Below are 26385 nucleotides of genomic sequence, written 5' to 3'. Positions count from 1 at the left end.
CTTTGCACTTTTGCCTCCCAGTACACAGAGCAATGCTGGAGCGACAGCGCGGCAGGCTGTAAACTTTACAAACCGAGTCTCGTCTTCAAATGACCGAACCCACGAAACTAACTGTGATGGAAGAAGAGACAGGTGATGGAGATGGAGGGCAGAACAACCCCACTCAGTGTGACTCGTTTCTGTTGGCCGCTCTCCTACTCTCAGCTCCGGCGTCTGGCTGACGGCGCTGTCAGCCGCCCGGCAGAAAAAAACAAAACAAAAAACTCTGCAGTGCGGTAGGATTTCATCACTGAGCTGTGACCAAGATGCCAACTTTTTCTTTCCCTCACTGTGTGGAAGTCGGATGTTTTCACATCCCTGATGATGAACAAAGAGTCCTGTACAGGAGTATGACGTGGAGCTGAACTGACACTACATGTGCAGGGGAGTGAGTGATATATTTCTCCTACTTGTAGATGAGCAGTAATGAAGAAAGGACTTCAGTAATAATGTTGAGGTTGTATAAAATTGATTAAGCGTGAACCAACGAACCACAAGCACCTGACCAATTAATATAGTAAAGACGACACCCACCCCCCAGCATTACTGTGGTGGCAGAGTGTAACTGAACACATTTACACTGATGGTGAGAGTAGAGATGCTTGGATTAATGACTACAGACCGCAGCTGCCTCAACCGACAGATGAAGGGAGTCTGTATAAACCTGGAAGGTATTCAGTATTAGTCTGAAACTGGTTATGACAGAAAAATAACATTAAAGAACCGCTTCTGAATGACATCACTAATGTGGATGTAGAAGTGCAGTGTGGAGTGGTTAATTAAACCCAACAGGAACTGCTTGTTAGTTTAAGTCATTAAACTCTCATCATTTCTTGCATTTTAATCAAAAGAAATTAATAATTGAATAAAAATGGACATACGATTCGATAAAAGTGGAATCTCAGGCCAGGAAACATGGTTCCAAGCTAGCAAGACATATGTGGGGTGGGAGTTCACAATCGGCCCTGCATAGACAGATTGCTAGGTCTAGTCCCTGGTCGGTCTAGTGTTGGAAAGTGTCACAGAAAATGACTGAAACGTGAGTATTTAACAATAACAGAGATTTAGGAAAGTAAAACTGCTTTTATGGCTTTTACTTTCTATTTTTCCCAGTATTTCTTATCTGTTGGACAGATTTCTTGGGCACAGTGTAATGTGTGTTAAAGGATTTCAATTTTCAAGTGGCACGGTAATGATAGCGAACTCTCTTCACTGTATTGATTATAGCGTTATACGCAGGTTTACAAATGATGTGCCACCGCAGTAATGGTGGCTTGTCCATCGCTGTACCTCTGCCTTCGATCAGGATTCCTCGTTAACCAAGCCTTATCTAAGATCCTCAGATTCAGTCTTACTAGATAATGAGTAATAAGGTTGGGATTGGTGTGAAAAGGTGAGGAGTTCCCAGGCTCTGGAACAGTCCTAAGAATCATTAATCAGTAAATTTGTTTTGAAAAGCTATTTTATATAAAAAACAAATGTACTAAAAGTCAATGCTTTAACTATTATTGATTCTCTTCCTGCCTCTGCTTTGTATAGCTGTTTTAAGATTAAAGATTAAATGCTAAAAAAAAAAGTACTCCACTTAACCTGACATATCACTAAGATTACAAACCTCATTTTGAGCAGACATCTAGCCAACGCTGCAGCATCAACTCAACCAGCTAACTTCATCCCTTCTGATCTCCATCACTGAGCAGCTGCGTGAAATGCATCGAGGTCAGTGATCCATGTAGAGTGGATAGGAAATCGAGCTCCATTTATGTGGATGGTGTGTGTCACAATATCTGGCTGGGCTATTATTTCAGTGTTCTTTGGTGTGCAGGTGTCAAGTGTGGCCTACTGTGCAAAAATGATGACAGGCCATTTCTGAAACTGTCCACCCACCACACTCAGCCAACAAGGGTTTGGATATAACCGTTATGCACTTCAGCTTTCAAAATTGTACTTTTTTTTGTGTGTGTGTTGGCAGCCTCGGCTACAGAGCAGGAGTGGGTGAAAGGTAACAGTTTTTTTCCATTGGTGTCTGGAATTAGAAATGTAACCACAGTCACACTTGTGTTTTCTCTCTCTTACCTCCAGCCATGTCCTCTTCTAGTAGTTGTATCTGCAGGTGGAAGATCTTCTCCTGGAGGTCACACAGGGTGTGTTTCATTTTCTCCCTCCGTGTCACCATGTAACACAGGTTACGCACCTGAAACACAAGACATCACGGTTACAAATAACAGCACGGGATTGCGTGACACAGGCACCGTGTTCCTTTTCTCCCATCTCATCACAATTTAGTGCATGGACAAACATAAACCTCACAGAGAGGAAAACTGATGCATAAACATTATGACCGGCTTTCATGTAGATATAAATACATTTCCCCTGTGGTGATTTAGGATGACAGAGCGGTATGCAGTGTATGTGATATCTGTCAGGACAGTGCGCCCCGGCGCTGTCCGCATTGGATCTCACTACAGTGCTGTATATGCAGATCCACATGTAGGCTATGCGTTGTAGTTTTAAACCAGTCAGACTACAACAGGGTCTGTTGCTTCAATGTAGAAAGAGAGAGAGAGAGTGACAGAGAGTTGGTGGGGCAACACACACACACACACACACACACACACACACACACACACACACACACACACACACACACACACAGGTGAACACTGAGCTATGAATCTTCCATAGCTGGTTGGAGAATGTACTGAAGCAGGAAAGGCTTGCTTGAGTTTGCAGTAAACGGGAGACAAAGCAAATATTTGTAAGACAGGAGTGTAAAATGATTTACTGTTTGGTTCAGGCTCGGTGCTCTCATCAACCCTGATTCCAGCGGCACGAGGCTGTTTATAGCAAACATGCTTTTAGCAACTAATGGTTGAATAAAGCACAACATTGAACAGGTAAAGAGCAAGATATTTTCATTAGGAGTAAGAGGAGATTGAACTGAAGCAGGTCACCTGTTTAAAGAAGACCAGGAAAATGATGAATCCACTGGATGTTTAAACAAGCAAGGACCAACAAATACAGCGGGGAAAAGGTGATAAAAAAAACAAACAAATATGTTAGAGATAGGTGTTTTTCAGTATGACCTCGAGCTTCCCAGTGGCTGAAATTGACAAGAAATAATTGTGTGCATACCTGACTCTGTAAAAGTGACTGAATCAGTGTTTAGTATTTCAGTTTTTCATATCACATCACAAGTTTGAAAAAACATTATGATAAAATTCATCAGCACAACAATATATATCATCAGGTTTATGTGCATGCAGTAATGAGACAATCAGAGGTATGAGTCAAGAGGCGACTTCCTGTTTTCTGCCAATAAACTGGATCGCAGAGTCGTCTTCCACTCAGACACACACTCCAGCTGAGCCCTCCTGCCCCTCCATGCTACTAAATTACTATCGCATGGCCCTTTAAGCAGTATATGTGTGTGGATAGAGAGTATAGAGCTGAAAGACAAATGAATGTGGGAGGGTGCATGTTTATGTCCAGAACATATGGATGTTCAAAGACAAGCTGTGGCTGAAGATGTGTGTGAGTGTGTGTCGTGTGTGTGTGCGTTACTGTTTTTAATTGGCAACATATAAAAGGAAACAAAGAAAGAAGAAAGCAAGCAAAGGGGCTGAATATTAGACTTTAATAGAAAGACAGAAATAGATAAATAGAGGGACAGGTAGGAAGAGAGACAGACCGAGACCGGGTAAACAAGATTCAAAGATAAAGAAACACAGCTGAAGTGCGTTTCCCCCGGCAGCTGCAGTTGTTGTTTTTTTTCTATCTTTTTGTTTTTTCTATGTACAGAAAAAACAATTACAGAGAGAAGATGCACATGTTGCCTTAGAATATGACAGAAAACTCCAGGGACATTGTTTCCATAGAGGAGAGGGACGGAGTTAGAGAAAGAGGAAGCCTTGACCAGAGAGAGAGAGAGAGGGGGGGAGAGAGGGGGAGAGAGGGGGAGAGAGAGAGAGAGAGAGAGAGAGAGAGAGAGAGAGAGAGAGACCAAGTGCATTTAAACCAAAATTCACTCATTCGTTCAATGAGGAATGAGGAATTGTTACATACAGTAACTGCACAGAAAAATAATACAAGATAGAAGGGACGCTCTTTCTCATATCAGAACAACTCCGCACAGTAACTTGTAAGTAAGATCTCATTGGAGGGCAAAAGTATTTATGGCTATTCCAAAACGACCACAAGAGGAGGTGGGGTGAAAAGCGGGCTGTCATAGTGAGGACCATGATGCGATAATTATTTCTGCGATATAATTATAATATTTATGCGATATCTGGATCCAAGTGCATATTTTCAGACAGGTTTTTTTTCTTCCTGGAAGGGATTCATAGTGTTGTATTAAAAGTGCCAGAAGAAGTCAGAAAGTTGCCGGAAATTGTTGGATGCTGATCTGATGCTCACTGGCGTTTTATCATTAGTCAGGGGAGTATAGTCTGAGCTGACATAACTTTAGCAATTCATCCTCTCAGTTTTGTTTCAATGTACAGCATATACTGCACACTGCGTGTTGTTAAGATTTCCAGTATGTGGATATACCGCACATCATATCCAACACATACTCATGACAGCAAAGTAAATGGAGAGAGAGTGAGGTAGGGAGAGAAACTAATTGGGTCCAAGCCAGAGCACTTGAATCCCAAACTAACAAGCCAGAAACTGGATCTTTGCCAGCTGGATTTCTCTCACGACGGTAAATCAGTAATCATGTGTCTGTAACCACGTGTGTATGTGTGTGTGTATTTTTGTGTGTGTGCATTGGTGCTAATGTGACAGGACTGACTGTGTGTGTGTGTGTGTGTGTGTGTGTGTGTGTGTGTGTGTATATATAAAAGGACACATATTCAGGCACTGAAGAGGCAGAACAAACAAGGAAATACAGACATAAGCACATCAGGAAAACATTACACTGATGGGTACATAACATGACACCACATCATAGGCTGGCCTACCTGTAGTCGAAAGTGTGCATGCATATGTGTGTGTGCATGTGTGTGTGTATCAGCAAGTAGAGAGATAAAGAGACAAGGGCTGTATGAGTTTGTATTCATGAGAAAGAAACAGATATGGTTTATCTGTTTACTTAACAGTAAATGTGTAAAGGTGTGTACGTGTGTGTGTGTGTGTTTGTGTGTTTGTGTGTGTGTGTAGTTGGGGTCCTGAATGCCGACTGTTTATCTGTTGGTCTTGATGGATTCGTCAGCCTGGCCTATCTGACCCATTCCATCCCTGTTAGTGGGCTGCAGATAAAAATAGCTGCTCAACTGGGACACAATGTGCAGAGCCTGGCTTTGATTAGGACACTGTGTGTGTGTGTGTGTGTGTGTGTGTGTGTGTGTATGTGTGTGTGCCGTTTTCAAAAACAACTACCTCTGCCTGGACACATGACAAGGGGCTGGAGAGCTGGATGGGAGGTAAAGAGGGAGAAGGGGCAATGAGAAAGGAGGGGAACTAGGAGTAAAATAACAATTTGTTGAACCTTGCTGTTTTTATTTACTTTCTCTTTTTTTCTCCAGCCCACCCTTCACCTACACATTTCACCCACTATCTGTCTCTCTCTCCATTCCAAACTCTGGACATCAAAGCTCACTGTCTGAAGCAGCTGAGCAGCAATGCAGCCTTTTCTCCTTTTCTCATTTCAGCAGACTGAAAATGAACCAAACCAATGTAACATGGAGATGAAACATGAATATTAAATGTCATGGAGTCTGTTCTTTAGTGGAATTTTACTTTTATATTTCACCAAATATACGAGTACATGCATAAATAACTTACACACCTCTGCTCAATAAGAATGTTGTACTTGACTTTTTCACGACTTTACGTAACTTCTACTACAGTTTTTTTTTTTTTTTTTTTGGGGGGGGGGGGGGGTTTTAGGGGTTTAAAAAAAAAAAAAAACCCAAAAAAAAATCCCAAAAGCAATTTTCAAGCTTTAAGCAATGTCAAATGGTGAGCTGAATTAAAAAGTAAAGTAAAGTATTCTTGCTTTGTTTGCGTTGCTTTATTCAAGCGCAAGTCTTGAGCGGCATAAGATGTCAAAGGCTGTTACTTTTTGATTTCAACTGTATATTTTTATCTTTGTTGGGTTTTTCTTAAAAACTGCTCTATATTTTTAAACTCCCTGTCAAATGTAACATTCATCCTAATCTTATTTTGTAGAAAATGATGCATTATGCAGAAAACTCTGCCCAAGGTTTGAGGGGTAGCCGAGTTGAGATGGAGTGACCTGAGGTGAATTTGTGTTTCGTTTGGCACAAACAGCCTCTGACCTTTTCTCACTCCGTCTCCTCTGTCTGTCACAGCCTCCTGCCCTTTACCAACTCTCTCCTTTGTCATTCTTTCCTCCACAGTTTAATCCTCCATCCTCCCATCCGCGCTGAAAACCTCTAATCTGGTCCACACATCTGTACTTCAGTCTAGCTTCTCATTCCTCTTTAACTCCGTTCGTCTTTTCTTTCCCCCCATCTCCGTCTGAGACTATTCATTCATCCTGAGCAGCTATCGTCTGTGAATCAGCAAACACAGCACTGCTCCATTTTTATCCGTCCCATTTAGACACATTAACCCACAGGCACGAATCCGAGAGTGTGTGTTGGGTTACATCCGCTTGACATTACTTGGCACCAAAGGCGGTAAGGGTAAAGGCGGTTCTGATGGGTAAGCCTCACGAGTCTCACTAACTTTTCCAAAACAACATTTGAAAGCCTCAATTACATGCAAGATTTCTCTGACCGAGAGACAGCGAAACCGAAGCAAAACAACAGCTTTGCACCGACGGAGGAGCGAGTGATTCATTGTTTTCCCTCTGATAAAGGGAAGTGATGTGGTTGCAGTTTGTAAAAGTATCAATGTTTTTACAAGTCTGCCAATCATGAATGACTATTTGTCTTGGGATATCTTCACCAGCCTGAAGTGAGAGACCAACGCGTCGATGCGCTGAGCATGTCAGGAAATGACCATGCAGACAATTTTCCTCAGTGATATTGGGGGAAACAGCCATGTTGGTCTCAGAGAGGAACAAACACACGCTCAAAGAATTTATTTAAATTTGAAACCTTTTTTTTTTTTTACATTTATAACATATTTTATTTGTGATCAGTCAGGTAAGAAGTTTGTCAGTTCTATCTGTAATACCATCTGGTTATGACAAAGTCAAGATGGCATATTGGTGGATATTGGACATTGATTGATCAATGCGACACAAATTAAACTTGACAGGTAATTTGCTTATTAGCAGGTGCACCAGAGAAGTTTCTTTAAAGCAAAAGTTAAGACAGACATAATAAGCAAAATGAATCCATCAATGCAATGTGCAACATTTAATATACTTCAAACTTAATTTGAATCTGCCCCAAATCGATTCAGTACTTTTTGTGTAATTCTGCTGACAAATAAACAGACACAGGTGAAAACATGACCTCCTTGACAGAGGTAATAATAAGCCATAAATAACTATTTATTGTGTTCTATAGAAAATGCAAGAAACCAAGAAGCAGCAGAAAGCTGCATTCCTCCATTTCTACCTCTATCCATCTATCTGCTAGTCCTGGTACTGGTTCATCCATCCTCCCTACTCCCTTAATCCCTCGACAACTGAACCCACCTCCTTTCTTTCGCATCCATCCATGACATGACATGCTGGAGATAATCAGCATTACAAGTGCATTAACTGTGCTGAGCACAGCCAGCGCCTCTCATACCACACTGTGTATATCTCTCGCTATCTCGCTAACCTTCACACTGTGAGGCTCTCTCATCCTCCCTCTTTCTCTCTCTCTCTCTCTCTGTTAGTGTGTATTATCACCACCTCTCTCTACACTAATCTTGTCTCTCCTGTCCAGACAATTAATGTACACGGACACATAAATGATCATACACAGACCATATGTACACATGTGAGTTCATCTCTCTCTCTCTCTCTCTCTCTCACACACACACGTACACATACACACACACACTCGTGCATGCAAAGGGCATGGTGCCCTCCTGCCAGACACCTGTTGATGTAATTAGTGGTTGATGACAGCTAGGGCTCTGTTGACCGCTGTGCGTATGTGTGTCAGTGTGTGTGTGTGTGCGTGCGTGCGTGCGTGTGTATGTACTGTAAGTCGCAGTGATACAGAGGGGCGAACTGCGTACTTTTCTAACCACATATTGCACAAATTCTAAGCATGTTTTCCAAAAGGTCAGCGACAGAGATGACCTACTGAAACCCTCCTGATACTGGATTGTTTTGGGCCCACACAAACAAAGATAAACTGGTTAATATATGGCTTTGACACATATTTGACTATTTGAGTGTTTTTTTTTTTTTTAAGTATTGTTATGAAGATATGTGCCTAGGTGTGCTGAGGCACACAAAAACTTTAATTATTTAATTACTAAAAATTATTATTATTATTATTGTATAAACTTAATTGCTGTACAATACCATTACTGTAACCGTGGTGAACTAATATCTCAGGGTGTTTTATCGCTGCTTTCCACTTAATATGACATGAATTCATTTCAATTATGAATTAATTTATTTCCCCTGTCCACACATTCAATATGGTGTTTGCTATATGCAAACTATATGTCAATGCTGTTTTCACACTTACAAAACTAAACAAAAAGTCTTACTAGGACATGACCATCAGCATTTATTGCATGTTCTGTTTTTAGTATGTCTTCTCTTCCAGCCTTTATTTTTGCTTTTGATATTTCAACTCAGGTTATCTAATCATATTTTTAAAGTAAGCATAACAACAGGTGAAATGAAATAATAATACACAAAATAATTTTGTCATAGGTCAGTCAACTGAAAGACGGTGTGTGTCTGCGTGTGTGTGCTTCTCCAGGCGGAAGGGCAGGAGCTGCGTCAGAGCTAATTCCCGAACTGATCTCTGAGATAAAGATAAAAACCCACAGGGACCAGAGAAGGAATGCGTGCTTGCGCGTGTGTGTCTTTGGAGAAATCAGGAACATGTGTTTGTGTCATGTATGTGTTTTTCCTGAGAAACAGAGACAAATAAAGGGAAGCGTGTGTGTTTGTGTGTCTAAGTGTCTGTGACTGTGGCTGAAAATGGATTTCATGGTATTGATTTAAGTGATATGTGACACGCTGTAAACTACTGCGAAGACATACTAACAGAGGGAGAGAGCAAAGGAAAGACACAGTGCAGATAGTAAGACAATAAAAAAAAAATATTACAAGGATGACAACACAGCTTGTTATTTATTTCACCCGTGAGTTACACTACTCAGGGAAGAAAAGAGTGGAAAGAAGCTAAGAAATAAAGGAGATAACAGCCTCTTTCTCTCTCTACTTCTCCAACTAACTTCCAGCTCAGATCTATATTGACCTGACCCTCCCAGCTCCCAGCATATTGACTACAGACCTGTGCTGCTTACTAATGAGCACTATCGACTGTTCATTGGCCCTGAAATACACAGACACAACTGTGAGGTGGCAGCCCGCTAAAGATCAAGATTATTGATCTTTAATTGGCCCAATATCACCTCAAACCCAATATGGAGAGCCTGGGTTAATTACTAACAAGACAATCCCAACTGGAATAATTAAACTGGAGTGTACACTCAAGTGCAGACAGCTTGTTATAAAAAGGTGTTCTTGTGCGGTACAAGTCTAAAACAGTCGATTGATTTGTTACTGTGCCTCTTATATATATTTCATCTATTAGTTACACAGCTGGGATTATTGGGCTGATTACCACCACTGTGTTGCTGTTCACATCTACATCAATAATTATTAAGACAACCATAAAAAAGTAATCAAAGCTAATTGCGTGCCGTCGTTCACACTACGATGACGAAGGAATCAACAGATCTTGAGAAGTCGCAGATCAAAAGACACCACGATGTAACAGATTCAAACCTGTGTTGAAAGGTTAAAGGTTAAAGCACACATACAGAGTGCTTTTATATTAACAACGGGTGACGTGAGTGTGAATGGAGCTGCTTGTACAGTGATGAAGCCAATGATATGGAACATTAGCAGTTTATGAACCACCTGTTTCCCTCAGATGTTGGTGGATACCAAAAACAGAGCTACAGGGGGGAGCAAGCATTGAACATCGGCCAAAACACGACTCCAAATGAATGTCAGTGATGCCCAGAGTGTTTCTACTGCCCCTCAGCGGCACAAAAAACTGTTCATTAGGATTTAAAAGTTGATATTTCAACATGTAGTGAACTGCTTCATACAGATATATAGTCATTTAAATGCTTTTCAAACAACAGTTATTGTAAGTTAGATTTCTACAAAACCGTTGACTAAGGCTGGCCCTAGAAGTGTGGACATCTTTTGACCTGCAAATCACCAAATAAAGGCTTACTGTGATCCGAAAGTGGTTTTCCCCTTATAGGCAAATAAAACCCCAAAAACAACACAGGGTCAAACATTTTCATCACAACAAATCAATCCGTGGCATTTTGAATTACATTTGGTTGGTAAACATGCGTCTATAAGACACTGCAAACCATTAAATTGTTAATTAACTGAAGAGAACATTTCTAAAAAAAAAAAAAAGAAAAAAAAAAAGAAAAAAGAAAAGAAATGTAGTGCATCTTGTAAAAGGTTTTCCTTCACAGTCTACCCTCAAAAATATAACACCCCAGCGACATGGAGCGTCAAAGCAAAGGGCCTGTGCAACACATCATAAATCCTCTTCATGATCCTACAGGGACAGTTAGATAACTCCCACACCTAGAATCCTCATCTGTCACAACATTACAAATTTATGAGTGAAAATAAAAACCTGTCTGAGAGACGTAAATTTGGTGAATCTACTGCTGCTGCCTCAAAGCCAAAAAGTAAAGTTTAGCTCATGGTTGTCAAATATCTCAACCATGAGGGATGTTTAAAGTCACACTTTTGAAAGCATGATTGATGGTGCTGGGTGGACAAACAAACACGTGAAGGGAAGTATGCAGCTGGACGAAGACATGTAAAGCTATCAGTCTAGCACCTATGCCACATGACACACAGACTTGTGGTGGAGAAGCATCTAATCGGGACTATTGATCCGCTTCAGCAGTTGACTGATAATGTGACACAAAGTGAGAGCCAATTAGTGATGACGGACATCAACAAGAATTTGCTCATCTGTATCTCACTAGTTCTTAGAGTCAAACTTACGCTGCTGATTATTAGGATAAAAAGTGAAATTTTCCAAAGTCAAGTTCTCCATGTGCTTTATCAAATTAAAGTAGAGGAGAACACTACAACCTCTAACTATATTAAAGGTGAATAAGAAAGGTGAATTCACATCCTGGAACAGCTTTTGCAAAAAGCAATAAAATAAATCAAAATCTCAGTCAAGTTATGGCCTCAGACTAATTATTAACATCCACGACAAGACCACCATGAAGGCATAGTTCCACATTCTGCAGAATATGCTTACTTTTTTCTTTTTCTTTTTTTTTTTAATTCAGGAGTAAGGTGAGAACCTCTCTCATGTCTGTAAGGTAAATATGAAGCTCCTGCCAGCAACCAGCAGCCATAAAGACTGGAAACAGGGGAAACATCTAGCCTGGCTCTGTCAGCCGCTAATAAAATCCGCCTACCTGCACCTCTGAAGCTCATTAATTAACACATTATATCTTGTTTGTTTATTCTGCACAAAAACCTAAGTGTAAAAACAACAAGTTGCGGTTTAATTTGGGTTCATGTGGTGGATTATTTTTTCAAGCGTATTTCCAAAAATGTTGACCTATTCTTTTATAACACAGTGACCATTAGAGGGTTAATATCGAACAACAAAATGCTTTTATCTTAGTGGACTGGCCTACGTTGATATTAGACGGCTATCAGACAGCTGCAGATGATTCACAACACAGCACAGAACCAGAACGCATTACCTCAGTTCTCAAATTGCTACTTCGGCTGCTTGTGTGTCAAAGGATTGAGTTTAAAATACCATTACTGGTTTATGAAGCACAAAATGGTTTAGGGCTAAAACACATCTCTGATCTGCTACTGTGTTACGGACCCTCCAGACCTCTCAGGTCCTCTGGGACTGGATTGGATAAAACAAAACATGGTGAAATACCCTGTAGCTTTATGCAACACACACAATGGATTAATATGAGGTGCTGTCTCCTCTAGGTATAGACTCTAGACTTCTGTCAACTGCAGCTTTTTTTTTTTTTTTTAATCAAAGTTGAGGCACATGATTATGCTAATGCATTATCATTTCATTGTAATTTAATTCTTTTCATTGTGTTGTCTCGGGCCATATGTGAAGCTCTTTGAAACATCTTTTTGTTTGAAAGGTGCTATCCAAACAAACTCTGCTTGACTTGCTTTGCCTTGCCAAAGTCCCTTTAAGTCCATGCAACATAAACAGACTGTATAAAAAAAATACTGTGGGCTGAAAAAGTATCTGCCATAAAAGAAGATCTTGGCAGCAGGAACACAAATATCTGTGTTGCGAATCATAAAGACATTAAGATGTTATCAGCTACCTGGAGGGATAAAGTAGCTCGGTGTAAATTTGTTACCTTCCCTCTGTAGTGCCCTTCAGAGGACCCTAAAACAGTCGGTGACTTGACTTCACCCACTGAAGCTGCCAGCGCAATAACACTATGCACAGTGGGGAACGTTAGCCAGTGTGCATTATCTCGGTCCTTTAACTACTGGTCACGACCCAAAACGGATCATGAGCATGTAAGGCGAGTGGGTGCCCACAAGATAATACAAGTAATATCTGAATTCAATAAGCCTGAATGTAAGGGCGATATTAAATTTCTATCTCACGTCCTGTACACAAAAGAACCTCCTGTTTTTTTTATTTATTGCTTCATTTTTTCGCTGAACGTCTATGACTTTTGTGTCTTTGTGCTACATTGTCGAGAAAGAAATGCGGTTATAAACCACTAACTCGAAAACGCATCACTTCTCGAGTGCCTATAGAGTTCAACTTGGGTAGAAAAACATAGTATTGTATTAAATGCGGTTTACAACATTTATACCTGTTTTTCACCGCTTGAGAAGAGAATGACAAACTGCAATTTCTTATAGACACAATTTACAAGATATGGTGAAGGTCAGGAGAATCCTTAGTCCCTTTTTTTTAGTTTTCAAGCTAATAGGGAGAACATGACCAAGGTAAAAAGTTCACTTAAAAATAGGTAACCACCTCAGGTTCTTTCTGTGCCTTCCAGTTTTCTGTAATCTGCAGGGTTTTCCACATTGTTTTGTTGTACAGTGTCTTCGTATTTTCTATAAGTGTTTTGTATTGCATCTATACAGAGAGGGCATGTCAGTTTTGGAACAGGATTTGGAAAGCCTCATCTGTTCTCAAGCATAAAAATAGCTGTATTTATAAATATTGTACCCCCGGAAAATGTCACTGAATGCAACAGACTGAAAGCCATAATGACCGTGTAGCATTTACTGTCAGCGCAGATGACATTATTGTGACGCTTTGACTATTTTTGACCTACAATAGGTTGTAGGTCTATTACTTATGATTTTATGATTCCCCCAGCACCAGCACTCCCCCAGCAGGACAAGGTTTTACTGGACCTGAAGCTAAAGGTGAGAATGAATTTGGATCTTGGGTTGATAAAAGTTTAAAAGCAGAAGATAGATAACTCATGAATAGCATATGAGAGAGTCTACATACCGAAGGCACAGACAGACCACCTGGAAACCAGGTAGACATTCAAAGAGACAGGCAGACAGTGAAACAAGAATAAACCATGACAGAGAAAGAAGAGAATGACGTGCTGTGGCTTGTTCATTGAGATCTTCAGCCAGTCGGAAAAGAGAAACATTTACCCAAATTACAAGACATACAGAGGGATGAGGGAAGAAAGGATTAAGGGCATTTAAAAAAATAAATAAATAAAAGGAGGAGGGAAGCAAGGACAGAAGGAAGGGCTGAAGGATGGAAGGAAGGACAATCAGAGGGTAGGAAAGAAGCAAGGACAGAAGGAGGTAACAAAGGAAGCGGAGGAAGGAAAGAGGAGAAAGTGGGTCAGACGAGCAGACAGTGGAGGCTGCTGCAGCTGGATTCCGCAGACTGAGGCTTTGTGAAATCCTCCCTGATGTACAGCATACACAGCCGCCAGACACACACACACACACGCACGCACGCACACACATACACACGCTACAATCAAGCACAAACTCAAAAGTCTATCACTTCCAAACGCTTCCGCACACACACATACACACACACAGACACAAACTACATGATTTATTAGCTCCTGCTAGTCAGTCTCTGACATTGTAGCCACTCCCACCTGGGATCCATGGCAACATCATTCGCCAATCAGAGCTCAGATGTTCAGCTTTTGGCTGTGTGTGTGTTTGTGTGTGTTTTCCTCACATGTATCTTAATAGACTTGTGGGTCTCACTCTGTGTATTTTTCATATAACTGTCCTTTCTCTTTGGAACAGTGAAAACTCTCTCTCACGTTTCACTGTTCCTTTGCTTTCTGTGCATGTTCATATTTATACATGTATAAAATTACATGTATGCTTCCAGGAGTACACACACACACACACACACACACACACACACACACACACACACACACACACACACACACACACACACACAGAGATGTACCTGCTGGAGGAGTATGGGGAGGGAGTCTGGATCTCTGCCAAAGCAATAAACTCTAAATAAATCTTGTGACACCAACACTCTGCTCCTCTCTCCCTCTCTCCTTTCATTCCTCCACAATCACGTACTCCTCTTTTTCTTTTTCCATGTGCACGACTCTTCTCCCTTCCTGCTTCCTCCTTTTCTCTTCATTCTCAAATCCACATCCACCTCTTTGCTCTCCTGTCTCCTCCCTCTTTGAATGCACTCCTTCTTCCAGCTGCAGACTCCCCTTTTCCATCCTCTCTTTTTCTTCACTTTTCCATCACCCCCCTCGTCAGCTCCTCTGTCCTCCTTTCCCCTCCTCTGTCTTTCTCCTGTCTTTCATCCACCCCCCCCCTTCCCCTCTCTACAGATTCCTCATGCACTGTCCATGTAGAGATAAAGGGGAAAGGAGAGAAATGGAGGGAGGAAAATAGAGAGCAACAAACAGGCAGACAACACACACACACACACACACACACACACACACACACACACACACACACACACTTTAATTAAAATGAGAGGAAAGCGGTGTACACACCACACCATGTCTAATAGCAAATATTTAAAGATCAAATCCCGGTTATGAAAACCTTATTACTTGAGGTTTTATTGGACAAACTGTTTCATGTCAGCAAACAAAACAGGATTTGGGGGGGGATTAAATTGTCTCCAAAATCTCACTTGACAATGTATCCAGACAGCATGGATCGGCCGTCTTGTATGCAGCATGCATAAGCCCTGAAAGGATTAAAGAAGAGACTGGTCTGAGCTTTTGGAAACGTCTAATCCTTCGTGCCACAGTTCCTTAAGGAATCCCCAGTACTGTACAACATGAATATAGTCTTCCATTGGTGGCCAGCAGCGCTTTGCTCACAATTACTATGTATCGTGCTAAATAATGTTTATCTGAATTTGACATAAACGAATTAGAAAAGGTCTGTCCCCAAGTCAGGATTTTCATAGTTGACTCAGAGTCGGCCGCATGCAACCACTGCTTCGACTTCGGGTGGCAGTGGGGGAAAGTGGGTGGGTGTCATCTTCACGATATTAATTTGGTCAGGTCCTTGTGGTTCGTTGTGTTCATGCTTTATCATCTTTATATACACACACACACACACACACACATTATTACTGATGTCTTTTCTTCATTAATCCTTATCTACAAATTGGAGAAATACACCACCCACTCTCTTTGCACTTGCAGCTCCACACTATAGTCCTGAACATGACTCATGTTTTACCTAACAACTCATGTTTGGATGTCTTTGTTCATCACCTGGGATGTGAAAACATCAGGCAAAAGAAAAATGAAAAAAATAATGGCATCTTGGTCAGTAGCTCAGTTATGAAATCTTACCACACTTATGCATCTGTTCATATTCTCATACATGTTCTGATTTATTCGGTTGGTTAATGATCTAAATCATCTTCGGAAGAATCTTTGTAAAAGTACACAGAGCCTATGGGTTCTACATATTAACCTAGTAGTAGGACAGATGCAGGACAAACAGTCTCTTGCAATGTACAGATGAAGACGAGACGATGGTGAGATTACAACAAGAGGCGATACTCTGTACGTCTCTAATGAACAGATGTGCTAGTGCTACCTCTGGAGAAAGTATCAGAGTATTTGGCAGGTAGCGTAGAGAGGTTCCCCTCCATCCACCTCTTCTCAGGAGGGGAAGTCGGGGAGGAAGTTATTCAGACTAGAATCACACTCAGCAGCGGGAGAAAGGCTTCACACAGCAAGGAGTAAAGCCTAATTGGCTATGTTTTATTGCCCGGCCAGTCAGGGGTAAGTGTTGGTCTGAGGAATTTGTTTGCAGATGCTACAGGGTGCTCAGCGGGGAAACTTTATTCCATAATGGTTTGAGAGGGCTGGCTGGGACAAAATTATAGCATCTGGGAACCTCTGCAAAATTGTGTTCACAGCTCTATGGTGAAACTCAGTTAGGGAAGTGATGGATTTTGGGCGCTAACAGGGTGGACCCAGCTGACTGTAATCTTCCAATTAGTTTCAATTTATTGTACTCTGGATTTACAGACTGAGGACAAGCTTCCCTGCTGAACGAGAGCAGCTCAGGCTGGCCGGGGTGGATATGCTGGCAGCTACTTTGGTCTGCTGTGTCCATAAAAGCAACTTAAGCAGGTGATCATATTAAAACGCTGGTCTTAAACAGCCTGCTCACATCAGCGTTAACATTTTTTTTTTAAAACTTCTTTTAGCATCCCATCTCTTCTCACCTTAGATGAAAAGCCTCTTGACACAATTAACAAACCTCAAGTTGGCAATCTGTATGTTTGCTCAAGTTCAACTGTCCATCACAAGGCAGCATCTTCATAGCGGCTCACACAGCACACACAGAATGATAAAAAAAAAAAAACATACACAGAACTTTAAAAACTACAATAATACACACAGGTTTAAGAAAAATACAGCTGCACAGGACGTCCATGCATCTTTCTTGGTGTTTCATCATGGTACCAGAATTAATGATGTTTTTGAACGCATTTGTCCTGGAAAAAAAAGAGTTTTCATGACGGCGACTTGATGGGGGAAGGAGGGGGAGAGTTGGAATGAGGGGTCCTTTGTAATGAGGGTGATTTTACATCTAACTGCCTGGGCACAGAGATCTGACAGTTATTATTTGACTCGCATGGCTAATGATCTGAGGAGGTTTTGCTTTGTGTATAACAAAGAGAAAGTTAAATCAGGGTGTGATGCTGAAGGCGAGAACCAGCCTAACGAGTGATTCGTAAATAGCTGTTAAAATATGTTTGTAGTGTTAAAACTATAACAAACGTAATGTAAATATTCTAATTCCACCCTGACACACCTGATTATTTCTCTGTAGCAGCGAATGGAAAGTGTCACCAGCTACTTTAAAAGTGCCTTTTAATGAGAACAAGACTCAAACTTTGGACCCCGCATCACTGCTAATGTTGTGGGGCACAACTGTAAACCCGAAAGCATGTCACACAGTTCTCTTTATACGCTTCTCCAAGTTACAGTGAGCTTTTTTCTTTTTTTTTCTTTTTGGTAAAATCGTACCCCCAGGGCCAGCAAAAACAGAACAAGAGAACAAAAAGAGACACAAACTGCCAATCAGAGAACAACAGAAAACTGTGAATTACTCCAGGTTTTGTAACTCTGTGACACTATCATGAGACAAGTAACAAACTGTCAATGTCAATGAAAGGCTAGCAGTTTGCAACAAGAGCTCATTAAGCTGTAAAAATGCTGCAACAATTTTGTACAGAAGGTGTTAACCAAAGAGCTCATGCCACATACTGTACGATGGAGTACCAAAGCAACCAGACATGAGTTTGTCTGAGAACTTTTTTTTTTGTTTTGTTTTTTTCAGTATCTGTTTTCACTTCAGTTGCTGCCGATCGCTAGTGGCCACAATCAGACTTTCTCAAAAGGTGGAAAGTTCGAATCACACACATTCATCTACAATAAAAAACATAAATGAGGACACAAATGCAGTGAAAAACATGCTAAACTAGGCCACTGGAAACCACAAATGTCTGACTTAATGCTTTCTGTACTGACAAAAAAAAAAAAAAAAAAAAAAAAAAAAAAAAAAAAAAAAAAAAGACTATAGCGAAACTCAAATTCGATCTGTTGCACACTGTAAGATTATGATCTGTCATTTTCAGCTAATTGAAGACACTTGCAAAATGCTCTCTTCCAGTAAACACCTCTCTCCAACAGATGTCTGGTCAAGAGACCGTTTACATAGGAGGTCATAAAACTATTAACAAAACCACTAAAATGTACCTGAAGCAGTCATGATAACATCACCGAACAATGTCGCCAATGTAATTTAGGTATTTAATATTTAAACTGGACATAGTATGCAGTTAACTAGAATGGCACTCAGTAGAGCGCATACCTCTGCCATGACCAAACAACCCTACACGTGTCTGTCAGAAACATTATTCGCTGGGAAATAGACGAAAAAGTCGAAAAATGCAATTTCCCAATGTTAAGGAAAGAGAGAAAAAAACAACAACCCAGGTCTGTCCATTTAACCGAATCTGCACCAAAATGTAACGGGTTCTTCCCTGGCCCATGCCACAACCCTCCACGAGTTTGGTCCAAATCAGTTCAGTAGTTTTAGCGTAATCCTGCTGACAAACAAACAGACACGGGTGAAACAAATCACATATTACACTACTATTAATGATTCTAAGTTTTACTTAAAAATACAATGACAACAGCCAAATGGAAACAGATTTCACATCCAAATCTAATAAATTCTATTCCTTGCTTGTATTACACTGCCTGTTATTACTGGAAAATTTGGCTTTCACTACAAACTTTGTGTGGGCAGTGGTTCATTTGTGTACCGTGTAGAAAATGACAAAAACACACACACACACTAAATACACATCAAACCTGGATAAAATCAATACGTCTGACAGGTACCATTTTGAGACAAAGACTTGTGGATTCCTCCACTGGACATCTTGCTTTGTCTGACTGTAAACCAATATAATCAAAACTAAACCTGAGTGTCCGCCTGCTGAGCGGATCTATTCTGAGCAGTGGCATCGAAACTTCTGCAAAATTTCCCTTCTGTTTCTCTGCTCTCTGTGTGGTTAACAACACCTTTGGATTTCAGCATGAAGCGTTGTTTACTTCAAAATGATCTGCTGTTTTTCAATTGTGTTGCACTTATGCATTAAAAACTGATGGTATGGATTCCGTTACGGACAGTAGTTTTAGATGAACAGTGTGCTTGACATTGTATGCAATCAATTCATAAATATTCATCCTTCCAGCTGTTTATATCTAAAGCCCTGGGTCAAGTGGGGACAAGATGTTTGGTTGCTGTGGGGAACTTATTGGCTTCTCTTGTTATTATCAACCAAGTAACTGCTTCCTGTCAGCCAACTGACATACTCTTTATTTGATTCTGCCCTTGTGTTTCATTTGTTTTGAAACTGAAATAATGAATATGATATTTTTCCCTGATATCCAGCAGGTAATGTTACTGCTGACATTGATCTTTGCCTTGTCGGGTAGCGGCAGAAGTTTTATAAGAATGAGCTTGTGACTAAAATGACACATGTAAAATCTCTGACCAACAAATCTGGGCAGGAAGGTGAAATGTTTGTCCCTTCCTTTATTAACACTGCTGTTGTGCACGTAAACTTACTGCAGTGAAGCTGACTCAATGATTTTAACTGTCTCTTCATTATTATGGTCTATCTTGAATAATAATTATTTTTGAATGGTTTCACTTATTACCTAACTAGTTTTCTGTTTCTCTCTGGCATTTGGTTTCATATTATTTTGACAGCAAATCACTTTGTAACAAATTCATGTCAAAATTATAAAGTAATAGAATATTACATTAAGTTGCAGTTCCAAATTATTATGTTCTTCTTCTAAACTTTATTCAGTCTGGCCCTTATACAGTATCCTACTGTACCTGAACAACCATACTTAACTTTAATGGTCTTATGTGGCTTTAAAACAGTAATAAGGATTTACAGACAGTGTAGGTGTTCATTTCATGACTGTAAAAAAAAAAAAAAAATGCATATAAGCTGCCCCAGTTGCTCAAAACTCACAGTTTCACACTCGTGTCAAATTAGCACCTAAAGCTCAAACTCGAATCCTATTTCCGCAAAGGCTCCACGCTTAAACATTTTGTACAGTAGCTTTAAATCTTATACATATAGGATAAAACAAAAGTTCTACAAAGTGCTATTTGAGTTGACTGCACTGACAGGCTCTCAGAGGATGTTATTAAATTGGACCTTAGAGGGCGGCGCTTGCCATCGCGTTCTGTGAAGTGAGATTTTACGGCTGAGCTGCGGCAGTGTGTCGGCTGGTACGGTCTGAGAGACCCAACCGTAAAATATTAAAGGCCTGGGTCAACTGGGGGGCCCTCGTATCGCTCTCATTACTTATTGACGCAGCCCTATCTGTGTGTAACGCAGGTAGTGAGCCTGTGTCTGACTGTGTGAGCGCGTTGTGAGAGACAGAGCGGAGATGGTTGACATGAGCAAACACTCGCCAACGCATGAGTGTGTGTACCACGAAGGTACACACACACTCACGCAAGAAACACAACCAGAAATAGACTCGAGTGGTCACCTTAACTACAAACAAGTATAGACAGGCATATGAACACAGCAGCCACACAAACAGCAGTAATATACATATTATAGTGTCATTTTTTTTTTAGTCACTGGAGAGTGTGCATCATTAATGTGTGTTTATTTCATGGATGGATGGATATATTACTCGGCCTGTGCGTGTGTGAGTGTGTTTAACTACATTTGTGTATTAAGATTGCATGTAAGCTTATCAGAGTGTGTCAATGTGTGCATTTAATTTTATGCATACACATGTTTACACGCGTGTGTTTTCACGCATGGTTACTGTATGTGTGTGAAATGTGTGAGCAGTGGGATGTGAACTAGCATGCATTTATTTCTATGTGTGTAAAGGCACATATGCCCAGTGCCAGGTGGTGTGTGTCAATGTGTGTGTGTGTGTGTGTGTGTGTGTGTGTGTGTGTGTGTGTGCTGTCATGCTGCTCCTATTGTCTTATCAAAATGATGTGCATTTAAGGTTTAGCTTCATGTGAATTATTTATCCCTGCGGCAGCCTTGACACCTGCACTGGCCAAGGGTCTGAAGACATATACCACACACACACACACACACACACACACACACACACACACACACACACACACACACACACTCACACTCACACTCACACTCACACTCACACTCACACTCACACACACACACACACACACACACACACACACACACACACTCACACTCACACTCACACTCACACTCACACTCACACTCACACACACACACACCCCTTACATGTATACATGCATGCACGCACGCACACAATCACACACGCGCACACACACACACACACACACACACACACACACACACACACACACACACACACAGTGCAACAACACACTGCCGAGCAGAATTATACAGCCGAAGCAGTTATAAATATTTATACCTCTCCAGCCTCATATTTATTTCATCCAACAGAACTCATATCAGACGGGCACCAGGATGGTGAGGATATCCAGAGAGAGAAAGAGGGAGAGAGAAGGAGGTGTTAGAGTGAGAAATAGAGAGATGAAGGAAGAAGAAAAAAAAAAAAAAAAACAGAGAGACAGGACAAGACTATTGAAGTTATTTTATAAATGAAAAGAAAAAAAGATGAAGATGAAAAGAGAAGGTGATAAAACAGAAGAAAATGAGGCAGTAAAAAAAAAAAGATAAAAAGACAAACGGAATGAAAGAAAGAATGAAAGAAGGAAAACATTAACTAAAAGTTCTGTATGAATGTGTTGAAAAAATGGAACAGGCAGGTAGGGAAGTCAGGACAAAGATGTTATCCAAAAAAAAAGTTAAGAGATGATAAAAGAAAAGGTGAGAGGCAGAGTGATAGGAGGTGGGTGGAGAGTTAAAGTCACTCAGGAGTTTCATTGTTGTTACTATCGAGCAGTCTTAACAGCAGCCATTGAGGGGCACAATTCAAACTGGCCTGCCATGCCACTTAGCTGGGATAAAAGGCTGCCTGGCCTTTTGCTTTTGCTTTTGCTGGAAAAGACCGGCCACTGGGTTGCAGCAGCCAGGCGGAAATGTCAGGGAAATATCACTCTGACTCTAAAAATAAAAGTAGAACGACAGAGTCAGTCCACATAAGCTTTGTTTTCCCAGGAGTTGAAGAAAAAGTTTCATGTTGCTGCTTGAAAAGTCCTGCACCATTTATATAATGCAAATTCCAGCAACAGTATAAGGGGAGGGCATCAGTAATAGTATATTTCATGTAATGCAAAAGCTCACGCCCTTGAAATAAGATTGTGGCTGTTCAGTTGCATGAGAAAATCATGTTGCATGCTGTAGGTTACATCATGGCAACACAAACACAACATTTCCTCTCAAAAGAAATTGAGAGTCCTCTCAGTCTTCAGTTAAAGAGGTTCTGACTGTGCATCACCTACCTTGCAATCAAGCCTATAAGGAGAGGGAAGCAGGTAGTGGGACTATCGGAAGGTCATTTTGGGTAATTACCCCAACTACACATTCTGTGTAAATAAGCATAAGGAGAAGCATAAAAGCCACAGGATACAGGAAACCTACTCACAGAAACCAGTAGCTTAAGTTTTTTGCCCTAACCAGCACTTACATACAAGATCAGTGGTTCTACACAGAGCAGAGGTGCAGGGAGAGCAGACCGGCCCGGCGGTACAAGGAGTGGACTCCTCTCCTGACTTAAGACAGGGATGGACACTGCTAAATCAACAGGGACAGCTGACAGCATCCCTGTGGACACCTTTAAGTGGCCGGACTTTGAGAGGATCTGGCCACAGTCTTTAAGTCTGAAGGAGGAAGCACTTACTGTGTGACAAATCATTCAGCACCTTAAAAGAAGACTGCGCTGAAGTAGCATCGCAGTCCGATAACACAGTCTGACTCACAAAGAAAATATATCAAAGTCAGAGCAGCAGAACCAGAAATATTGTACACATTCCTCTTACTCGTCAAAAGCACACAATGCAGCTCAACTGCCCACAGTTCAGTGATTTAGAGATTTGGGTGTATGTGTTATGCTGGTAGCAGAGATGAGGAGCAGGCTCCACACCCCCAGACTTTTCTAAAATTTTTATACTTGTAGACCCAGACAACACTGACTCGAGTGACACCACTTGACTGTGTACAACTCAGTTCCCACATGCTGTAGCACTCCACGAGACCTGTAAACAGACTTTGATGTTTGAGTTTCACTTTATGATCTCCACTGTTGCACATTAAAAAGTGAGCGGAAGACTGGACTGGACGAGAGACTGAAGGAAAACCAGACGCAGACAACATCAGACAAACCTACAGAAGCATTGACTGGGACATATTTTGGCAGATAATGTTACATTGCATTGCATTATAAAAGAGGTTTTCAATGCAGATTTCTGATTTTAACAGGACAAACCTGATTATCTGTCACTGACATTCAAAACGTTTTCCAGCGAAACGTTCTGCCATGTTTGTTTAGATGTATCGGCCGATATATCGATAATCGGAAATGTTTTACTCCCGAATATCGGTATCGGCCCCAAAAATCCAATGTCGGTCAGGCTCTAGCTTTGTGAAGAATTAACGTGTCGGTATGTTTTGTGAATCTCTAATTTGCGCCAGTATAGACAAAATACAAATACTTTCATTGACGTTGGCATAATTAAGTGTTTCTCATCTCTCTTTTTGCCCTGGAAGGCAGCTCGATGACCTTGTGGCAGAGCATTAGCAAAGGCTGGAGCCAAAGGAGCAGCTCTCAGTAAGCTTTGAAGCCTTAGGGCTGTGTTACACAGTCAAGCTTAGCATGTAGCATTTTAAACAGCAGTGAACAGGCGGTTTCTAGCATACTGAATGGAGCTCGAGGCTACCTGAAGGTGTAAAGCCTGTTCTTGCCTTCAGCTCATACATAATGATGCAAGCCAGATTCCTGAGCAGATCAAAGAAGGGCACACAGGAGCATTTTCATATTTACAGTGGATTTTAGGATTGAAGATTTTTGCTTATTATTTTTAACCTTTTACGCCACAGATTGACTCCTGCTTGTATTTGTGAACTTTTACACTCTTGGCTATGAAATGAAAAATTCTGTCCCATGGCTCAAGCTGTCAAACTGAAGACTAAAGGTGTGTGTTTGCTCAGCAGTCTTGTTAGTAAGTGGTCATTGCTTATGATGTTTCCCTTTTTAACCTTGCCTGTTATTCCTAAGTGATCATTCATTTAAATAATAATTGTTCATAGTTTCAATTACCAAACTACATTTCTGTTCAGTTTTTCATATCATTTTGTAACAAATTAATGTTAAAATTATTAAGTGTCAGTATATTATATAAAATTTCAGTGCCAAATTATTACATTTCTTTCCTCTAAACTTAATTCACTCTGGCCCTATACAGTATGCTAATGTGCCTTAAAGCATTATTTAGCTTTAATGGCCTTATGTAGTTTTAAAACAGTAATATGGCTTTGCAGACAGTGCAAATGTTCATAAATTAAATGTCTATGTGGTTGCATTATGGATGGGATTGTTTCATGACCAGAGGACACATTAGTTAAAAATCCAATATTTCTTGGTTATAAATTTTAAAAAGTGTCTATTTTTTGCATAAAAAAACTTCAGCAGTGATATATTACCCAGAGCTACATGGTAAATTTTCCATATTAATACCAAGAGGTCCGGGTGTACAATACCAAAACAATATGAACTCAAAAAATAGGAAATGGCTTTTAAATTGTTTAAATTGCATTTCACTCCATGAAGATGCAATTTACTGTATCTATCAATAACTAAACAAGGTAATAGGTCTCAACAATATTTCCTGACCTTGGTGGGTGGAGAAGCTTTCACCTGATGAAATGCTAGTAAACAAGCAAAGCAACAGTCTTTGAAACAGCTCCCATCTGTAATCACATATTTCAAAAACACAAAGCAGTCCTGATATTGTTAGCCCCTAATTTGTTTGATTTTATAATATGAAATGAACCTCACAATATCAAAAATGCTGATAAATCCCTGGGGATTAGCAGAGTTAGTCCACAGCTAGTCTCCCCTGAATGAGCTCAGACAAAGCAAGTGATGTGTTGTGTTTGATCATTCCTCAAAAACTATACCTCCAAATCCCATCAATCGAGTTTTTTGATGTCTGGCAAGTCTCTCTGGAGAATCCATCAGCAAGCACGAACATAGGCCAAGATCCTGGTTGCAGAGAGCTCGTAAAACTACAGCAAGAACCAGACCGCTTCCCTCAGGAGTCTACGTTACTCTACTGGTCACTCTGGGAGCAAGCCAACCATGATTTCCAGGTCTTTCCTGAATCTAGAAATGAGACCTGGGTGGCTGGTAAAACACTTATAGTGGCTGTTAAGTCTTGAGATATAACAGTAACCGTTGCTGGTGGACAGAAAAGGCCCTTGTCTCGGATCTTTCTTAGTACCTTGAAGCATCTTGGAAACAGACAGCAGCCTAAGAAGAAGGGATTGTGTGTAGTGAGCCAGTATTAGGTTTGGAGCAGAGCTGTGTGTGGGGAGCCAGGTTGATGCTGATCCAACAGGGTGGGTCTGTCTGCTGCATGACTTGGCCCGTCTGGCCCGCAGCTAGACCCCCCCCCCCTTACACACACACACATACACACGCACACGCGCAGCTATGTGTTTATAAGTGTGTAGGTGTAAGAGGGTGTGTATGTAAGTGGTGCATGCCTCTGTCAGTATGCAAGTGGGCGATGAATGAGTTTGTATGTGTGCTGTGTGTACATATCATATATATATATATATATATATATATATATATGTGTGTGTGTGTGTACATATATATGTGTTTGTGTATTCGTATATATGTGTGTTTGTTGTGTAAGAGAGAAAGAGGGATCTTGTAACCAAGCAGCCACAGCACTAGAGACGGTGTGTCGCTCTTTCTGTCTCCCTGCCCTTTGACCCTACTGAACATTATGTAACATTTGAGATGGTTTCATGCTGGAGGTATGGAAGGGGAAGGTGCTGGAAGAATGTCAAGGAGGTGCACGGAGTTACCTCGACAACAATCAGATGAATGTAATGATAAGAAATGACCTGAAAAGGGAGAGTCAAATGACATACCCCTCACCACCCGCAACTCTCTCCCTCCTCCGTCTCTCTTCGTTATTCAACT

General features: G+C 40.8%; 1 protein-coding gene across 1 annotated transcript in view; it reads right to left on the bottom strand.

Moving 5' to 3' along the window:
* Positions 1 to 2089: 2089 nt before the first annotated feature.
* The window catches only part of LOC111234522 (E3 ubiquitin-protein ligase Jade-2-like), a 119544-nt gene continuing 95248 nt past the window's right edge, over positions 2090 to 26385 (bottom strand). The window contains exon 10 of the mRNA XM_022762668.1: positions 2090 to 2233. Coding sequence (XP_022618389.1) covers positions 2090 to 2233 — 144 coding nt within the window. The remainder of the gene's footprint in view (positions 2234 to 26385) is intronic.

Source organism: Seriola dumerili, unplaced genomic scaffold (assembly GCF_002260705.1).
Source record: "Seriola dumerili isolate Sdu_G_001 unplaced genomic scaffold, Sdu_1.0 BDQW01000449.1, whole genome shotgun sequence".
NCBI classification, from domain to species: Eukaryota; Metazoa; Chordata; class Actinopteri; order Carangiformes; family Carangidae; genus Seriola; species Seriola dumerili.
Note: the sequence above shows the minus strand (reverse complement) of the source record. Positions and strands in the feature narration are given on the sequence as shown.